This window comes from Ipomoea nil, unplaced genomic scaffold (genome assembly GCF_001879475.1).
Source record: "Ipomoea nil cultivar Tokyo-kokei standard unplaced genomic scaffold, Asagao_1.1 scaffold2826, whole genome shotgun sequence".
Classification (NCBI taxonomy): domain Eukaryota; kingdom Viridiplantae; phylum Streptophyta; class Magnoliopsida; order Solanales; family Convolvulaceae; genus Ipomoea; species Ipomoea nil.
Genome location: NW_017619254.1, coordinates 189909 through 204461, shown reverse-complemented (window position 1 = coordinate 204461; position 14553 = coordinate 189909). Strand labels below are relative to the sequence as shown.

The 14553-nt window shown below is 37.1% G+C and overlaps 2 protein-coding genes and 1 long non-coding RNA gene across 8 annotated transcripts; 2 read left to right on the top strand and 1 right to left on the bottom strand.

Annotated features, from left to right (window-relative positions):
• Positions 1-1252: 1252 nt before the first annotated feature.
• LOC109158938 lies at positions 1253-2772 on the top strand. The gene is made up of 2 exons (XM_019306868.1): positions 1253-1950; positions 2185-2772. Exons 1-2 carry the CDS (start codon positions 1341-1343, stop codon positions 2565-2567), a joined length of 993 nt encoding a protein of 330 aa, XP_019162413.1. The 5' UTR covers positions 1253-1340; the 3' UTR covers positions 2568-2772.
• An 815-nt stretch (positions 2773-3587) lies between these two features.
• Positions 3588-12417, bottom strand: LOC109158934 (B3 domain-containing protein Os07g0563300). Of its 6 annotated transcripts, none has more exons than XM_019306859.1 (14): positions 12312-12417; positions 11989-12140; positions 10326-10407; positions 10039-10137; positions 9606-9936; positions 9170-9509; positions 8925-9021; positions 8530-8704; positions 6812-6891; positions 6064-6474; positions 5232-5284; positions 5035-5148; positions 4831-4901; positions 3588-4643 (listed from the first exon to the last, which is right to left on the bottom strand). In XM_019306859.1, the coding sequence occupies exons 2-14, from the start codon at positions 12114-12116 to the stop codon at positions 3916-3918; spliced, it is 2709 nt and encodes a 902-aa protein (XP_019162404.1). In that variant the 5' UTR covers positions 12117-12140; positions 12312-12417; the 3' UTR covers positions 3588-3915. The 6 variants fall into 6 exon arrangements, with proteins under 6 accessions (XP_019162404.1, XP_019162405.1, XP_019162406.1 ...); XM_019306860.1 differs by lacking the exon at positions 12312-12417 and having other exon boundaries at positions 6064-6272; positions 6372-6474; positions 11989-12303; XM_019306861.1 differs by lacking the exon at positions 12312-12417 and having other exon boundaries at positions 5232-5281; positions 6064-6272; positions 6372-6474; positions 11989-12303.
• LOC109158942 lies at positions 6902-8376 on the top strand. The gene is made up of 2 exons (XR_002050474.1): positions 6902-8239; positions 8306-8376. It is a non-coding gene; the product is annotated as an uncharacterized LOC109158942 (long non-coding RNA).
• Positions 12418-14553: the final 2136 nt, after the last annotated feature.

The following is a 14553-nucleotide window of genomic DNA, read 5'->3' as shown; positions in this document are numbered from 1 at the left end:
ATTGTAATCGATAAAAGACCATAAACAAGTAAATTAATCGGAATGTCCATAGTTGGTTGATTCTCAAAATCTTAGTCAACTAAAACAACAAAGAAGTAAATCAATCTAAGTTGTCACAAAAAATGTCAATAGGCAACTAACTCTTATGAGAGTCGAATTCGAAATCTTATGATTACCAAACTAACTATTCGATCAATTTAGTTGAGATTATCCCGTACTTAATCCTATATATTAAATTAAAAACTAATTTCTCCGTCTCATTTTGTTTGTCTAATTCGGTTAACAAGACTTAATTAAGTTATTTTTAATTCATTTTTTCATAATATTAAATTTAGTATTAGTATATAAAATTTATATATTTAGAAACTACATTAAAATTACTATTAAATATAAAAAATTAAACTTAAAAATAATTAAAAATTATTTAAAAAAAAAACAATGAAAGAATTAATTTGACTAATAAATAATAAATATGATAGGTAAAATGTGACAAAAAGGAGTATTTCATTTATTGTGGGACAAAAATTTCAATCCAAACAACATTTTAGTGACCTAATTTTTAAATTTTCACTTTCCAATACTAGTCGCTGTTCGTGGGACAATTTTTTTGGTTGAAAATCCGTGGGTAGTTGGGAAGAAGATGGAATGGTCGGCAGAGGTGGCCCCCCACCACAAAGAGGCGCGTGTGATTACGTCAGCCGCCACCGTACCACCGCAGCCTTAGGTCCCGGCTTCGCAATCATACGGCAGCGCTTCCTTTACTAACGGTCAGTTCACCCACTTCACCAACTAACTGTACGTTCAAACTTCAACCCCATTGACCAAAATAACCATTCATTCTTTCACATTATCCCGTTACGTACACGTGTTCATGCACACACTGGAAATACGGCTAAAATGACATTTTGCCTAATTTGACGACATCTATGCGAATATTGCGTTTTAAATTTAATGTAGAGTTTTTTTTTTTTTTTTAAATTTAAAATAAAAAACTGAGAATTAAAATTTGAATAATAATCAGTATAAATGGAGTAACTGTTTCAGTGCCTAACAAACTAGCATGCATTATTAATTATTATTAATAATTACACTTTCTTGTTTATCCCATACTAGTGGGCCATATGTTCGGGTACGGTTCAGCCAATGATATCATGTCCGTCATCGGACGGCTAGGATGTTATCTTAGCCTGCAAACCGCGTCTAGCCGTCCACTACTGATTAACTTCGTTTGTCTATATATCCTCCTCCATGCCTGAGCTCCAAGCTTTCATCCGCAGTCTGCACCACTTCCATACAGATTCCCAGAATTCTCTTTCCAAAACCTCACCGCATCGTTGCAAATGGCTCTGTCGGCTGGCACTGTGATTCTCTCGATGAAAACTCTGTTAATTTTTGCAGGCACAGTGTCTCTGTTGATGGCAATGAGGTCTGTTCTTCCGTTGCTCCTCTTTGATTTCCGGATGATTTGGGGTGTGTTCATGGCGTGGCTCAGGCCTCCTTACCTTTACTTCGTCATCAACGGAATCATCCTCGCCATTGTATTCGCCTCTCGTTTCCAGCACGAACGCCTCGAGAAGCAGCTGTCCGGTCAGTTACAGCCGTTGATTACTGTCAGGACGCCTCCGCCGGCCGAGCTGGTTGCGTTTGCTCAGCCAGAGTACAAATCGGTCGTGGAAGAGTCGTTTAGGGCGGCGTTCGGAGACGAACCGCCTGAGGTGCTGGAGTTGAAGCCAGTGGTGGTTAACGGTTCTATGGAGGGTTTGGATGAAGAGAAATTAACTGAAGATGATGATGTGATTGCTGAGGAGGTTAGGGAAGTGCAGATTAATCCTTCCCTGGATCCGCCGCCGGAAACTGAAACCGAGCTGCTTCCGTCACTTGCGGCGGAAAAACCGCTCGTTTCTACACGTTTCGCTCACCGTAAACCGTCCGTGAGAGCCAGTCCAGAAGGTAACACACTTACGTACTCCGCCGTATTAAAAAGTCCAAAAAATCAGTTGTATTAAACTATCAGCTTAGGCTTTTAGTTGAGATGGAGAACATGCTTCAATTTAGTATCACAGTTGGCGTTATCGGAGTTCTACTGGCGTCGCCTTAAAATCTCGTTAACGTCATCACTACGTCATTCTGACTTCTGATCGGATCTTAATGGAGATCTCAATAACTGTATTTATCTTCGCGCAGGTGGAAGAGGTTTGAGGGTGTCGAGGCCGAAGAAGCAGGAGACACTGGAGACTACATGGAGAATGATTACAGAAGGCCGCCACGTGCCGCTCACGAGGCACCTCAGGAAATCCGATGCCCTTGAGAACCAGAGCCGCCACATGACGGCCGCGGATGCCGTCGTGAACCCGACTCAGCCGCCGCGCAACGGGGAGTCACCGAAAGCGGCGCCGACGCATTCGTCTCGCAGCCCGTGGACCATGCGGAAAGAGCCGTCTCTGAGTCAGGACGAGTTGAACCGGCGAGTGGAAGCGTTCATAAAGAAGTTCAACGAGGAAATGAGGATACAGAGACAACAGTCGTTACAGCAGTACATGGAGATGATCAACCGTGGGGCCAACTAGTAAATTATCTCAATTTTTGGCCTTCTAATGCAAAACTTTGAATCATTACATTACCTTTCTTCTTTCAAATTTCAATATCTCAGCAAAAAGATAAGTATTAAAAAAAATTATTTTTTTATTTCTTATTTTGGTTTTGTATAACTTGAAAGTATATCAGATTATGTAAATGAACATATTTAGTTTATTGTAATTTATTTATTTACATAATTTCAAGTAGTGGTTAATTATTCACCAAACTCTAATCTCATTGGATCAATAACATGCTTGAGCGAGTAATGGCCTTGGGAGCTGCAAAGGAGTCGGTGGAGTTCTTTTGTAGCCTACAAATTGTTGGTCGACTTGGAGTCAAAATTTTCGGCATTATGGCTGTCTCTCTTGGAAAAGTCTCAAAGTGATGCCCATTTCGCTTTTATTATTACTTTTCATGTGTTTTTTTTTTTTGGGTGATGGGTTCTAAGAAATAGAAATGTATCAATGCTTATCTGTTTACTGTTTAAGCAGGACCATGCTGGATTAATCGTAAAGCTAATTGACTCCATCCTTTTCTAAGGCTACCTGGCCTATAGTGACAGATTGCTACTTGATTTTTCCTTGGGCACATCAGATGAATGGATGTTTGTGATGAGATAATCTTCAAACGTTTAAAAAATATGTTTTATAATTTTAAAATGTTAAGCTAAGATATTTTTTCTTTTTGTGGTTAAGAAAATGGGAAATCAACATTCTTTATGGAGTTAGATACTCATAATATTTATTCTACACTATTCATGTACTATAGTACAAATCGATGTGACTTAAGTTTAAAATATATTTATTCCCTAATATTTATGTAGTCTAATTAAAATTAAAATGGTTTATATTTTCCATCCCCCTCATACGCAGCATAAGAGTAGATGTTTCAAATGTGTATAAAGAACGTGTTTTTCTTGTTAAATCATGCTCTGTACGTCCTGGAGTCCTGGACTATGAATGCACCTAACATTGTTCGCTGCCACATATATATAAGAATATATTAATGACTGAATAGTGAACGGTTTTCCGCATATATTATATTCTACACAGCAAGGACTGAAGGACACTTTACAAACTAACCAGACTTCATATCCCGTTGTAGGCTTATAGCTAGACATGCCATAAAAAGAAAGGGCAGAAGAGCCTAAGAAAAAGGGCACTACCAACTTCATTAGGTTTCGAAATCATTACATCATTCCTACTTCATTTTATGTACAAGTCTAAAAATGGATGATGCTGAATTAGAAGAATTTACAATAAAAATTAACTTTTGCTGCAGTTGCAAAAGGTGCCCAGTTTCTTAGACCATAGTTTCGCCTATAATAGACCCTGCTTCCTACTTTTCAGCATGTACCACAGAGGAAACATTGTCAATAGATAATGCCATATGACGGTCGGCGTCCGATGTTTGATGACTTCCATCAGAACCACAGTTATTCAAATTTACGTGATCCTGAACCTCATGTCCAACTGGATTTCCATTAGCAAATGAACTTGGCAACCCGCGCTGCTGCCAGATGAATCTCTCGGCGGCGTCTTGGAGGAAACGCATCACGCCGCCAGAGTCGCACCTGGGTGATAAGTCCTCTCGCTCGGGCTTGATATTCAGGTCTATTTCGCCTTTGATTGGCGAAGGGGAAGATTTCTTCTCAATGATGTCGTTGGTGTCATCGAGACAACTCTCGCTATTGGGCTCTTCATGCGTTGGACTAAATGCTCCCGCATCGCTACATGGTGAGTTCACGTTAGCTGCAGCTTCTGCTTCTTTTTCTGACAGCTTTTTACCCTTTTTCATCATCAGGGTTTTGAAACGGCGCTTCACTGATTTGCAGACGTTACAATCGCACTGCTGCTTGTGTTTGGGACCTTTTCCACTCGGGGGCTGAATGCAGACGATGCAAGTACAGCCAGGTCTATGTCGGGGGTGTTTTGTAGTGGCCTGAGATGACGATGCCAAAACACCCTCTCCCTCTTCTTGGATCGCAAGGTTAGCAAGGGCATCAAGCCCTTCGATGGTATCGGGTGAGTTCATATCCTGTTTAGAAGCCTTCATTTTCTTAGGAGCTGCACAAAAATCATATAATTTATTTACAACTATGATATAACAACCGGGGAACACCTGGATAATTGTTCAACAGGAGTGCAGGTATAAGTGACCAACAAAAGTAGCTAGAAAGCTTTCCGAATTCCTTGGGGTCAAATAATTCAAGAACTGCAATGGAAGGGGAAGGAGATGGGAAAATATTTGTACCTTTACCAATGGTTGGTACTAAGTCTGCAAGGCATTCTACAGTTAACTCCTCCACTGCTGAGCACACAGATCTAATAAAAGAAAGAAACACTATCAGTTGAAGAATGTTGCAGTGATTAGGTTTATAGACACTAAGGATTACGGGAAAATCCCAAGGAGGCAAAAAGAATTCAGATTTAAGGATATCATTAATCTTTGAGATACCTGTCTGGGTCCCATAAGTTCTCAGAACAGGTCCATCTGCCTGGAAGAAGAGCATCATCAGGGATCTTGCGCCATTTAAAGCAATCTTCACATTGAACCCACTGGATTTTCTCACTGAAACAGAATAATAAAGAATCAAAAGTCAATTGGTGCATTGTAAAATTGTTAAAAGCCAGTCAACATGCATAAGCGCTTACCCCAAACTGCCCGTGGAGGGAATAGTAGGCCTCCCAATAATCGGTGCATCCTGCTAAAGAGATCAAGGAAGGAACAAGAATTTTAAATGTCAGTTTCTCTGATGGACTGATAGAAAATATCAAGATTTGTTATGATTATTGATATAAATAAATAAATGAGACCAAAAGGAAAATCCAATACATCTCAGAATACTCGAGAAAAATAATCTATTGAGCACATTCTACTGAAAAGTAAAACTCACAGAAATTAACATAAAAAACAAAATGCTAAAGCTTTTGCTGACAATAAAATGTTCAATTGGGGAAGAGATTATTTTTCTTTAGAATCTAGTCATGTCGTGACATCAGAAATGAGAAAGTGACACTTGCAGCGACCAAAATTTAAATTGGTCATCTTTGCTCCTTTTCACCAAAATGAAAACTTGAATATGCACTGTGTTGGCAACTATGCCAAGATACCATCATACATGTAAACTAACAATTGAATCAAAAAGCAATATTCTCGTTAAAGAAGGATGTGCAAGAAATGTAAGAAAACAAGGTCAAGGTCACATTCAGTTGAAGTCTTAGCTTTTCTTTCTTCCCCCATTTTGACACCCTCGTAAAATAGCTGCAACATTCCAGTATTTCAGAAGAACCATGCTCATGAGAGAACATTCTATATATAGAAAGCACTGAGGTATGAAAATTTCAAATTTGTTTTGAAATTTATGAATATTTTCAATTTTGGAAAGTTCTGATACAGTAACATAAGAATAGCCACCAAAGGCCAGATACAACAATAGTTAATGCACCTATTCAAATAGTTATAAACTACAGAAAAACCTGGTACCTCGTATTCTTCAAAGTCACAGCCTTCAATTACAATGACAGTTGGAGTATCATTTGGGGATGGGCGCATCAGTTGTTGAGCTTGCACCACTGTGAGCTTTAGTTCTATCAACTCCTCACAGTCAACTTTCAGTCGTTTACTTTTTGAATTTGAGGTGCTATTCTTTCTCTTACTACGAACAGGGGGCTTAGTTTCTACCACCTCTTTAGCTATGTAATTTGACTTAATATTAAGATCAGACAAGATATTTCTTGAATCCAAAATAGGAAATTGATTGTTTATCAGAACACCAGGTGATGCTAAATTACCTTTAATAGAGCACTTTGTCACGATTTCTCCAGGTTTTATGTTTTTAGTACTAGCATTACCATTTGTAGGAACTCCGATTGGACTATTAGAAGTTCCATATCCCTTTAAAAGAAGAAAATATCCAAAAAAGAGAGGATTAGTAGAAGGGTTTCATAGATCTCCTTCGCTTGAATTTAAATTGTAATGCAAAATGAACAGTTCACCTTTCTTATTTTCAATGTTTCTATTTTTATTTATTATATAAAAACTATCACATGACAAAAGACTTATTTAATAGACCTGGGATTAATTTTAATGGAAGAGTTCCCACTTTGCCCTTCATAAACATGATACTCCGTATTATTTTTCATCTATCCTTAATTCCAATTATGAAGATGCAGTATTGTCGTAAATTAACCTATATATATCATAAAGTTTATATATATAATAGTGAACATACCTGATGTGCTGAAGGTGTAGATGAAGACTTTCGGCATCCCATAACCAACTTTCCTTCTGGTTCTATCCTACTGAATGTTACTGAAAAAGAAATTGACATCACAATAATAAAATCAACAGCAGCAGAAGTGCAATATCAACCAAAAATCAATTTATACACCCTAAAGCAAAGCCAAATAACCTCATTGAACTGCCCACAATGGCAACTGTAGAAATACTCAATAATCAAACAACATCAAAGCCATATATGATTTTGATCTAAGGACCACTCCACAGTCCCTCTCTGGTAATTTAGTTTCTATCAAGATATCAATTTTGTCGTCAATCATGTTAAAAAACAAATGAATATGTCTGTCTATAGGGTTGTGTCTGTTTATGAATAGGTGTTTAAATTAACAGTTATGTGTCTATATATATATGTACTATGTTTCTTCATTAGAAACATAGAATTATAGTAATATATTGTAATCTTTCAATATTATATACATTTTCTCATTCCTCGATTCTTCATCTCTTCTTCCGCCTAACTAACGGGTGGTTGTTATTCTCCACCCGCCGGGCTTTTGGATATTTCAAATTCACCATGATATTAGAGCCTACTTCCCTAGGCTATTTTCCTTCCAATTTTCTAGCGTAAACAGAAGATCGCGACTATCTCTTGGATTCCAACGTGTCTAGGGTGGTTTACTTCAAAATCTACCACCACAATCACACTCAAAATCACACCATGACCTTGCCCAAGAAACGCCAATGTCATCCGCCGCTGCACGCGCCATCACAAATTGTCAGAACTCCGTTTGGCTTTTTTCAGATCTCTTATTCTCCGGTGATTTTGTGATCTCACCTCCTACACCATTGGATTCCTCTCCTTTTTGTGACCTTATTTAGAAAATTTCCTCGTTATCCTACACCGTCGCCGGCATCACGGGCCAACGAGCTTTCCTAATTTCCAAATTGTTATTTTGCCATTCTTTGGACCTTTTGGTGAAGTTTGAAGGCTTTATGGATTTGTTGCCAAACTTCTTTCTAGGGTATTTTGGTATAACCGTATTTGTCTCTTTATTTTCGCTATACCATATTTATTCCCGAGGGCTGCTCTTGATGAAGATTGTTGTTGGCAAGTCCTAGAGTGCTTATGTTGTTGTGAGGTTGTTCATGTTAAGCTTCGCCTTGGTGCATTGATCTTCATTCCCAGGGGTTGTGCATAGTGTCGCCTCTCTGAAGCCATTCAACACTGTTATCCTCTAGTTGCATTTAATCTTCATTTGTAATTTAGAGTAAGGTGGAGTGTATGTTTTAATCCAAGCTTGAAACTTCGAGATGTTCCAAGTTGAGGGGAGTGTTAAAAAACAAAGGGTTATGTCTGTCTATAGGGTTGTGTCTGTTTATGAATAGGTGTTTAAATTAACAGTTATGTGTCTTTATGTATGTATGTATGTATGTATGTATATATGTGTGTGTGTGTGTGTGTGTGTTTACTATGTTTCTTCATTAGAAACATAGAATTATAGTAATATATTGTAATCTTTCAGTATTATATACATTTTCTCATTCCTTGATTCTTCATCTCTACTTCCGCAGTTCCGCCTAACTGGCGGGTGGTTATTATTCTCCACCCGTCAGGTCTTGGATCTTTTAAATTCCAAAAATCATACATTTATATGCTTCCCAAACATCACACAAAGACATTAAGAAATCATTGGTCAACCAATTAATTACCTATATCACCAGCTTGCAACTGCATTGATTGCATGCAAGGAGTGACCCCTTCCAAAACATACATTCTGCTGTTATTATTGGGCCAAAAACGAAACTGAAATAGCCATTCTTGCCCTTTTAGGTCTTGCACTTTGAGAGGCAACCCTTCTGGATGGGATATTGGTGGAAAATAAGCCTGTGCCATAATAAAACTTCATCAGAATCACATTGCAGTATATCTTGTGATAGGATTTTCTTTTTGCATGCGATAGAATTTATTTTATGTCTAGTAACAAATCACTAAATCAGAGAATAGAAATCATAAAATGAAACAATGTTTTGAATAATATCTGTAGTAATACATAGGATTAAAGCATTGACTAAAGAATAAGGTATAGCTTAGCATAGGAAGTCACCTCAGCACATTTCTTAGGCAGTACCAAACGGCCTATTTTACCAGCATCACTAGCACTTAGCATCTTTTCAAAAAGAGGAGTAATCACAGAGTTTGTGCTATCACAAAGTTAAGGTCATGGTAACAAAGCTGACTTGCATTCTAGCAACTCATGGCAATGCCAAGAAAATAGTCGAAGAACTATAATATTTCAATAAGGGCATCTTAAAATTTTAAAAAGGAAACCCAGCTCTCCTTATAGGATACTCTCCAGAAATTTGTTGCAGTTCTTGATCAGTAATCCGGGGCCAATATCGAGGAAGTAACTGGTGCTTCCCGCCCCCATCTCCTCGAGACCTCACATTGCGCATTTGAGCCTCTCCAGAAGAATCCGTGCCATTTTGACTGCAAGACTGCTTCCCCACAGAAGGTGAAAGTGTAGTTGGTTGTATATGTGTTGCAAAGACCTTGCTACGATCACTTGCTTCTTTTTTGGGCGTCGAACTTACTGTCAAACGAAAGTTTGGAGCAGAAAAATCAATCTTTGATAAGCTTGTTTGCTGAGTACCACTTAAAAAAGAGTTGGACTGTTCAGAGCAACTAAATCCTGTGAGACAATCATTATTTCATTCATTCAGCCTTGAATCAAAACTTGTTCGTATTATTGAATGGAATCAACTTTGCATATAGTGAAGACAAATACCAGTATGCTCATTTTCAAGTCTTCCTGATACACAACTCTTAAGGGTTCTGTTTAGTAAGCTTCCAAAGTTTTCCTCTTTTCTCTTGTTTACAAGAGAAGACACAGGAGGTCTTTCATTCAGGTGAAGTCTATCAATGCTACCCGTGATATCACCATAAGGTGTTTTTGGCTGCAACTTAGTTTGAATGACAGAGCCATTGAACAAACTTGGAGCTTGACGCCATGGCACTGGACCAGAACCAGCTATTGGAGTCCAACTTCTGGAATCTTTAATTCCTTCAGGTTGCAGAGGAAGAAAATCAGAAGGAGGTGGCCATGCAGGATTTGGCGTCTGAAATACGAAAATATTAAGCAAATAATCATCAAACAGCCTGTTCTATAAAGTATCAACAACAACAACAACAATAATAATAAACAGATGACAGGACCTTACCAAAATAAAACTCTTCCTTGCACATGTTATACATTCAATTCCTCCTGCATCCAAAAGTACAAATGTATGGAAGGATACTATGCATCCACAATGTATTTGCTGCACAAGGAATTTCATCCTTTAGAACTTGATAAAACTCCCAATGTTTCAGGAGAGAGGGTGTGCACCACCAAAGTGTAACTTCATGTCCAATGTAAAGAAAATGAATTTTAGAATATTCAAGAGTCTTTTTCATTTTTTTCATTTTATCGATTGATGAGCCAGAGAAAAATAAAATTTGAGCTCACCTTCCCACAAGATTCACACGACCTCCAACCAGAAGCATTTAAGTGAAATGTTTCGCAGAACTTGCCCTCCTCATAAGCAGAGCTAGTTCACATAAAAATTATTAATTCACAAAATCTCAAAATTTAATATGATATATGTGGAAATTTCATCAGAGACATCTCTTTCGAGGCAATCTGATGTAAAAATAGAAAAAATATTAACTACAATGCACAACTAGGCATAATTCAGTAAGATTTTGGAACCCTAAATGTTTCGTAAATGCTTGAAGGGTAAAAATCATTTTTGGCCCCTCAAGATTATTGGTGACCAGTTTTGGTCCCTTGCTATCATGTGGCCATAAATATCATCCCTAGTTGTTCCAAATCATTGCCAAATTGGTCCCTCAAGTGTTGCCGTATTGATCCCTCATAGAGTTTCATGTTAGTAGGTCTGAATGTCAAAGGACCAATTTGGCAATACTATGGAACAACTATGGATGATATTTGCATCCACACTCCACAGTATAGCGAGGAACTAAATCAACTAATCGCCAATAATTGAGGGACCTCAATTGCTGGTTTCCCTGCCTAAATGTAGTTTCAGAAACACATCTAGCAATGTCTCGGTTAGGAATAAAATGAGGAGGTAAATTGAATCAAGCATCGAAATTCTGTTCGGCAAAGTTTTGGTGCTGCTTTTTTCTTTTTTCTGTTTTCTGTTTTCTTTATTACGTGAAGCGAAAACAAAAACAAAGTGATATTCTGTTAAATATTTTCCACTCCCTTTGCATTTAACCCATTACCACTTTACATTCCCTAGTTAGCTACACTGCTCTTACTACCTTCCAAACTTTCACTAGCAGTTGAGCAGTTCTGCTTCATCTTATCAGCCTGCGTAGAATGACTACTTTATGAAAGTTATTTCACCCTAATTATTAGTTTATCACCCTGATTTCAACTAGAGGGAGTAATCCCCTTAGCTAGAGTATGGCTGTTAAGAGGACCTGAGTGATTGAAGCAAAGGCTACATCTTTTTTACAACTAAAGGTTTTAAAATTTTCCGATTGGAAACAATCTATCCTCTTGTTAAATTCTCAGGCAACTCCATCTTCCAAAGTTAAGATCCCAGTTGCACTGCAGTCTACTTATATATAAACCACTGGTGTTAAGACAAACAGACAAATTACTAACATCTACAAACAGCATAGACCAACTTTATGTTATTTTGTGCTTACAAATTTTACAGAAATAACAATTTATTAAAATTTATTCACTTGTATTCCTCTGCCAATGAAAAAAAAGTACAAGTAAACATTAAACAGCAAAAGTATACAACCAAATAAGAAAAAAGTATTCAATAAATGACTTATTGAATGAAATATCACCTATAAAACCAAACATTCATTGAACCTTTTTTATTTATCAGAGTCCACCTAGTTTACACATGACTAAGCACCTCAAGGCAAAAGAGCTGGGCACGTGCCAATAGCTGGTAGAATAGTAGGAGCTAGAAAGGAAATACAACACACGCACTCTTGCAAACTCTCAACAAGCAACCAGTCGCCAAAACAATTCTTCACCAGCATTCACGGAAAATATCAATAAAGATTACAGATAAATAATGCAAACTAGCAACATGTCCAACAAGTCAAAAAAAGAGTCAAAAGGATGCAAAATTGCTTACGCGCAACGATCACAGAGGTCTGCGAACTCGCCGGTCCGGCGGCGCCAACCTTTCCTCGGCAGCTCCGAGACCTCTTTGCAGTTGGAATTAAAGCAAACGTTCGACGGCTGCGTCGAAGACGACGACATCACAGTTCACTCCACTCACCAACCCTAAACAGATTAAGCAAACAAAGAAAAAAAATACAGTTGGCTTTCTAAAACGGCAAAAAAGATAAAGGTAACCGAGTTGACTCAGAAATCTTCTTAGGCTAAACCCTAAGCGAAGTGAGTGATGTAGCCATTAGAGAGATGGAGCGTGTGTGTCAGTGTGCGTATATATACCTATGTTGATATCTGCAGAACAGTCGTTGAGAGTGAAATGTTGAATGAGAAAATGCAAAGCGGCCAAAGCCTCAGAGGGACGTTTTCTGACTGCGTTATCTGAATGGCTTTTTTTTTTTGTTTTTCAAATGCGTAATTTTCACTCCTTTTTGCTTTTCCGGATTGTTTTTTCCAAAATTTTTACTCCACTTTCATACTCTCTCTAAAATATTCTCTTTTATCTCATCTTACGTGTCTAATACAATTAAGAGCATCCCCATTAAGAAATTTAGAATCATATTTTAAGAAAATTTGGATGAGGTAAAAAGAAGAGAGAGAGAGAGTTAAATTGTTCTGCAAAAATGAAGATTTTGCGGTGGGTGGGTAAAGCTTAAGTTTTCATGACCTTTGGTCTGACTCTGATACCAAATTGAAACATGTGCTCAATATCAACTAAAAGCTTAAGTTGATAGTTGGATTGCACGTTAATGGCTATATGCTCACAAGGATACCGTAAGAGTAACTCCATTAGGAGAATTGTTCACGGTATTTGAGAAAAAAGTATCATAGTTGATGAGAGAGAAATAGGTGAGAGAAGGGTTGAATTGCTTATGTTATTTTGGAGATTTTGTCCGTTGGTGGGGCCCATCTTATGAAATAAAAAGTTGCAGCTGGCTGCGTGAAGGCCAACCTTGCGCCCAGGCTGCACGCGCCAGCTGGGCGCGTTAATTATAGTCTTGGCTATTTTTTTTTATTTTAAATTCAACTTTTGTTATACATAAGATACATTTTTAATATATTAAAAAGACAGTTTTAATACACTAAATGTTCATTTTTTGAAGGTATATTATTTGTGTAGTTCATTATTTAATAATATACTAAATAAATACACATTTAGGGGCGTTTGGTTCAGGTTATATAACATAACCAAGGGAATGTGACATTCCAAAGCTCACATTCCTGTGTTTGGTTCACATTATCTCAGGGAATCTAACATTCCCCAGGAATGTCACATTCCCTCCACATAGGATTTTGAAGGGAATGTGATTCCCTTCAATTTCTAAGGTTATGTAAGATAACATTGGTTATGTTAGTTTATCTCACACACACACACATATAATTATTTTTGTAATTATATATTTTTTTATTTTTATTATGCTAGGTTAGCATATAAAATAATTTTGTTTCTCAAGTTCAATATTTTAGTTAATATTTTAAAATCATGTAATTATATATGATACCGTTATCTTATTTATTTATTTTAATTTTAAAATTTATTAAAATATATGAAAATATGTTAATGATAGAGTAAATACCAGTAGAGGTCCTCTGACTTTGGTGGCACTGCCACTTTTAGTCCTCAACTTTTAAATCAACCGCTCTTAGTCCTCTTACTTTTTATTTCTAGCCATCTATGGTCCTTCCGTTAAACTTGACCATCTAATGTCGTTTCTCAAGGATAATTCAATCATTTCATAATTAATTTATTAATTATTATGTTGGTCGAGTCATACTGAGATATCCCGACGTTGTTTTGGCACAACTTTCGTACCAGCTTGTGTACGCCATTTTGGTTCACGAGCTGGTTTTGTACACGTTCATAGCTGGGAAACCATTGTTTGACTATTCTGCTAGGAAATTAAACATAATAATTAATAAGTTAATTATGAAAGAACTGAATTATCTTTTAGAAAATGGCATTAGATGATCAAGTTTAACGAAAGGACCATAGATGGCTAGAAACAAAAAGTAAGAGGACTAGAAGTGGTTGATTTAAAAGTTGAGGACTAAAAGTGGCAATGCCACCAAAGTCGGAGGACCTCCGCCGGTATTTACTCGTTAATGATATTATAGTGTGTGAATAAAAGATAACCCTAAACCAAACATGAGTATATTACATACCCCAATTTTAACCAAACACAAGAATCTAACATTCCCAGCAATCTAACATTCCTTAAGGTAATCTGACATTCCGTGAACCAAACGATCCCTTAGTCTATTAAAAATTAACGTTTATTCATGATTCACAATATAATTTATATATTATATGCATAATATTAAAAAAGAAAAATCGACAACAGTAATTTGTCAAGTGATCAAAGGAAAAGAAGTACAAAAGTGACCAATTTGTCAACAAAAGCTTACAAGAATAGTCCTTGAAAGAATTGCAATTATTGCAATTCTTTCAATTTTTGTTTGAGAAAAAAAAAATTAAAATGAAGAAGACATGTACTTGCCATGTCGAGTTGAAGGAGGAGAAATC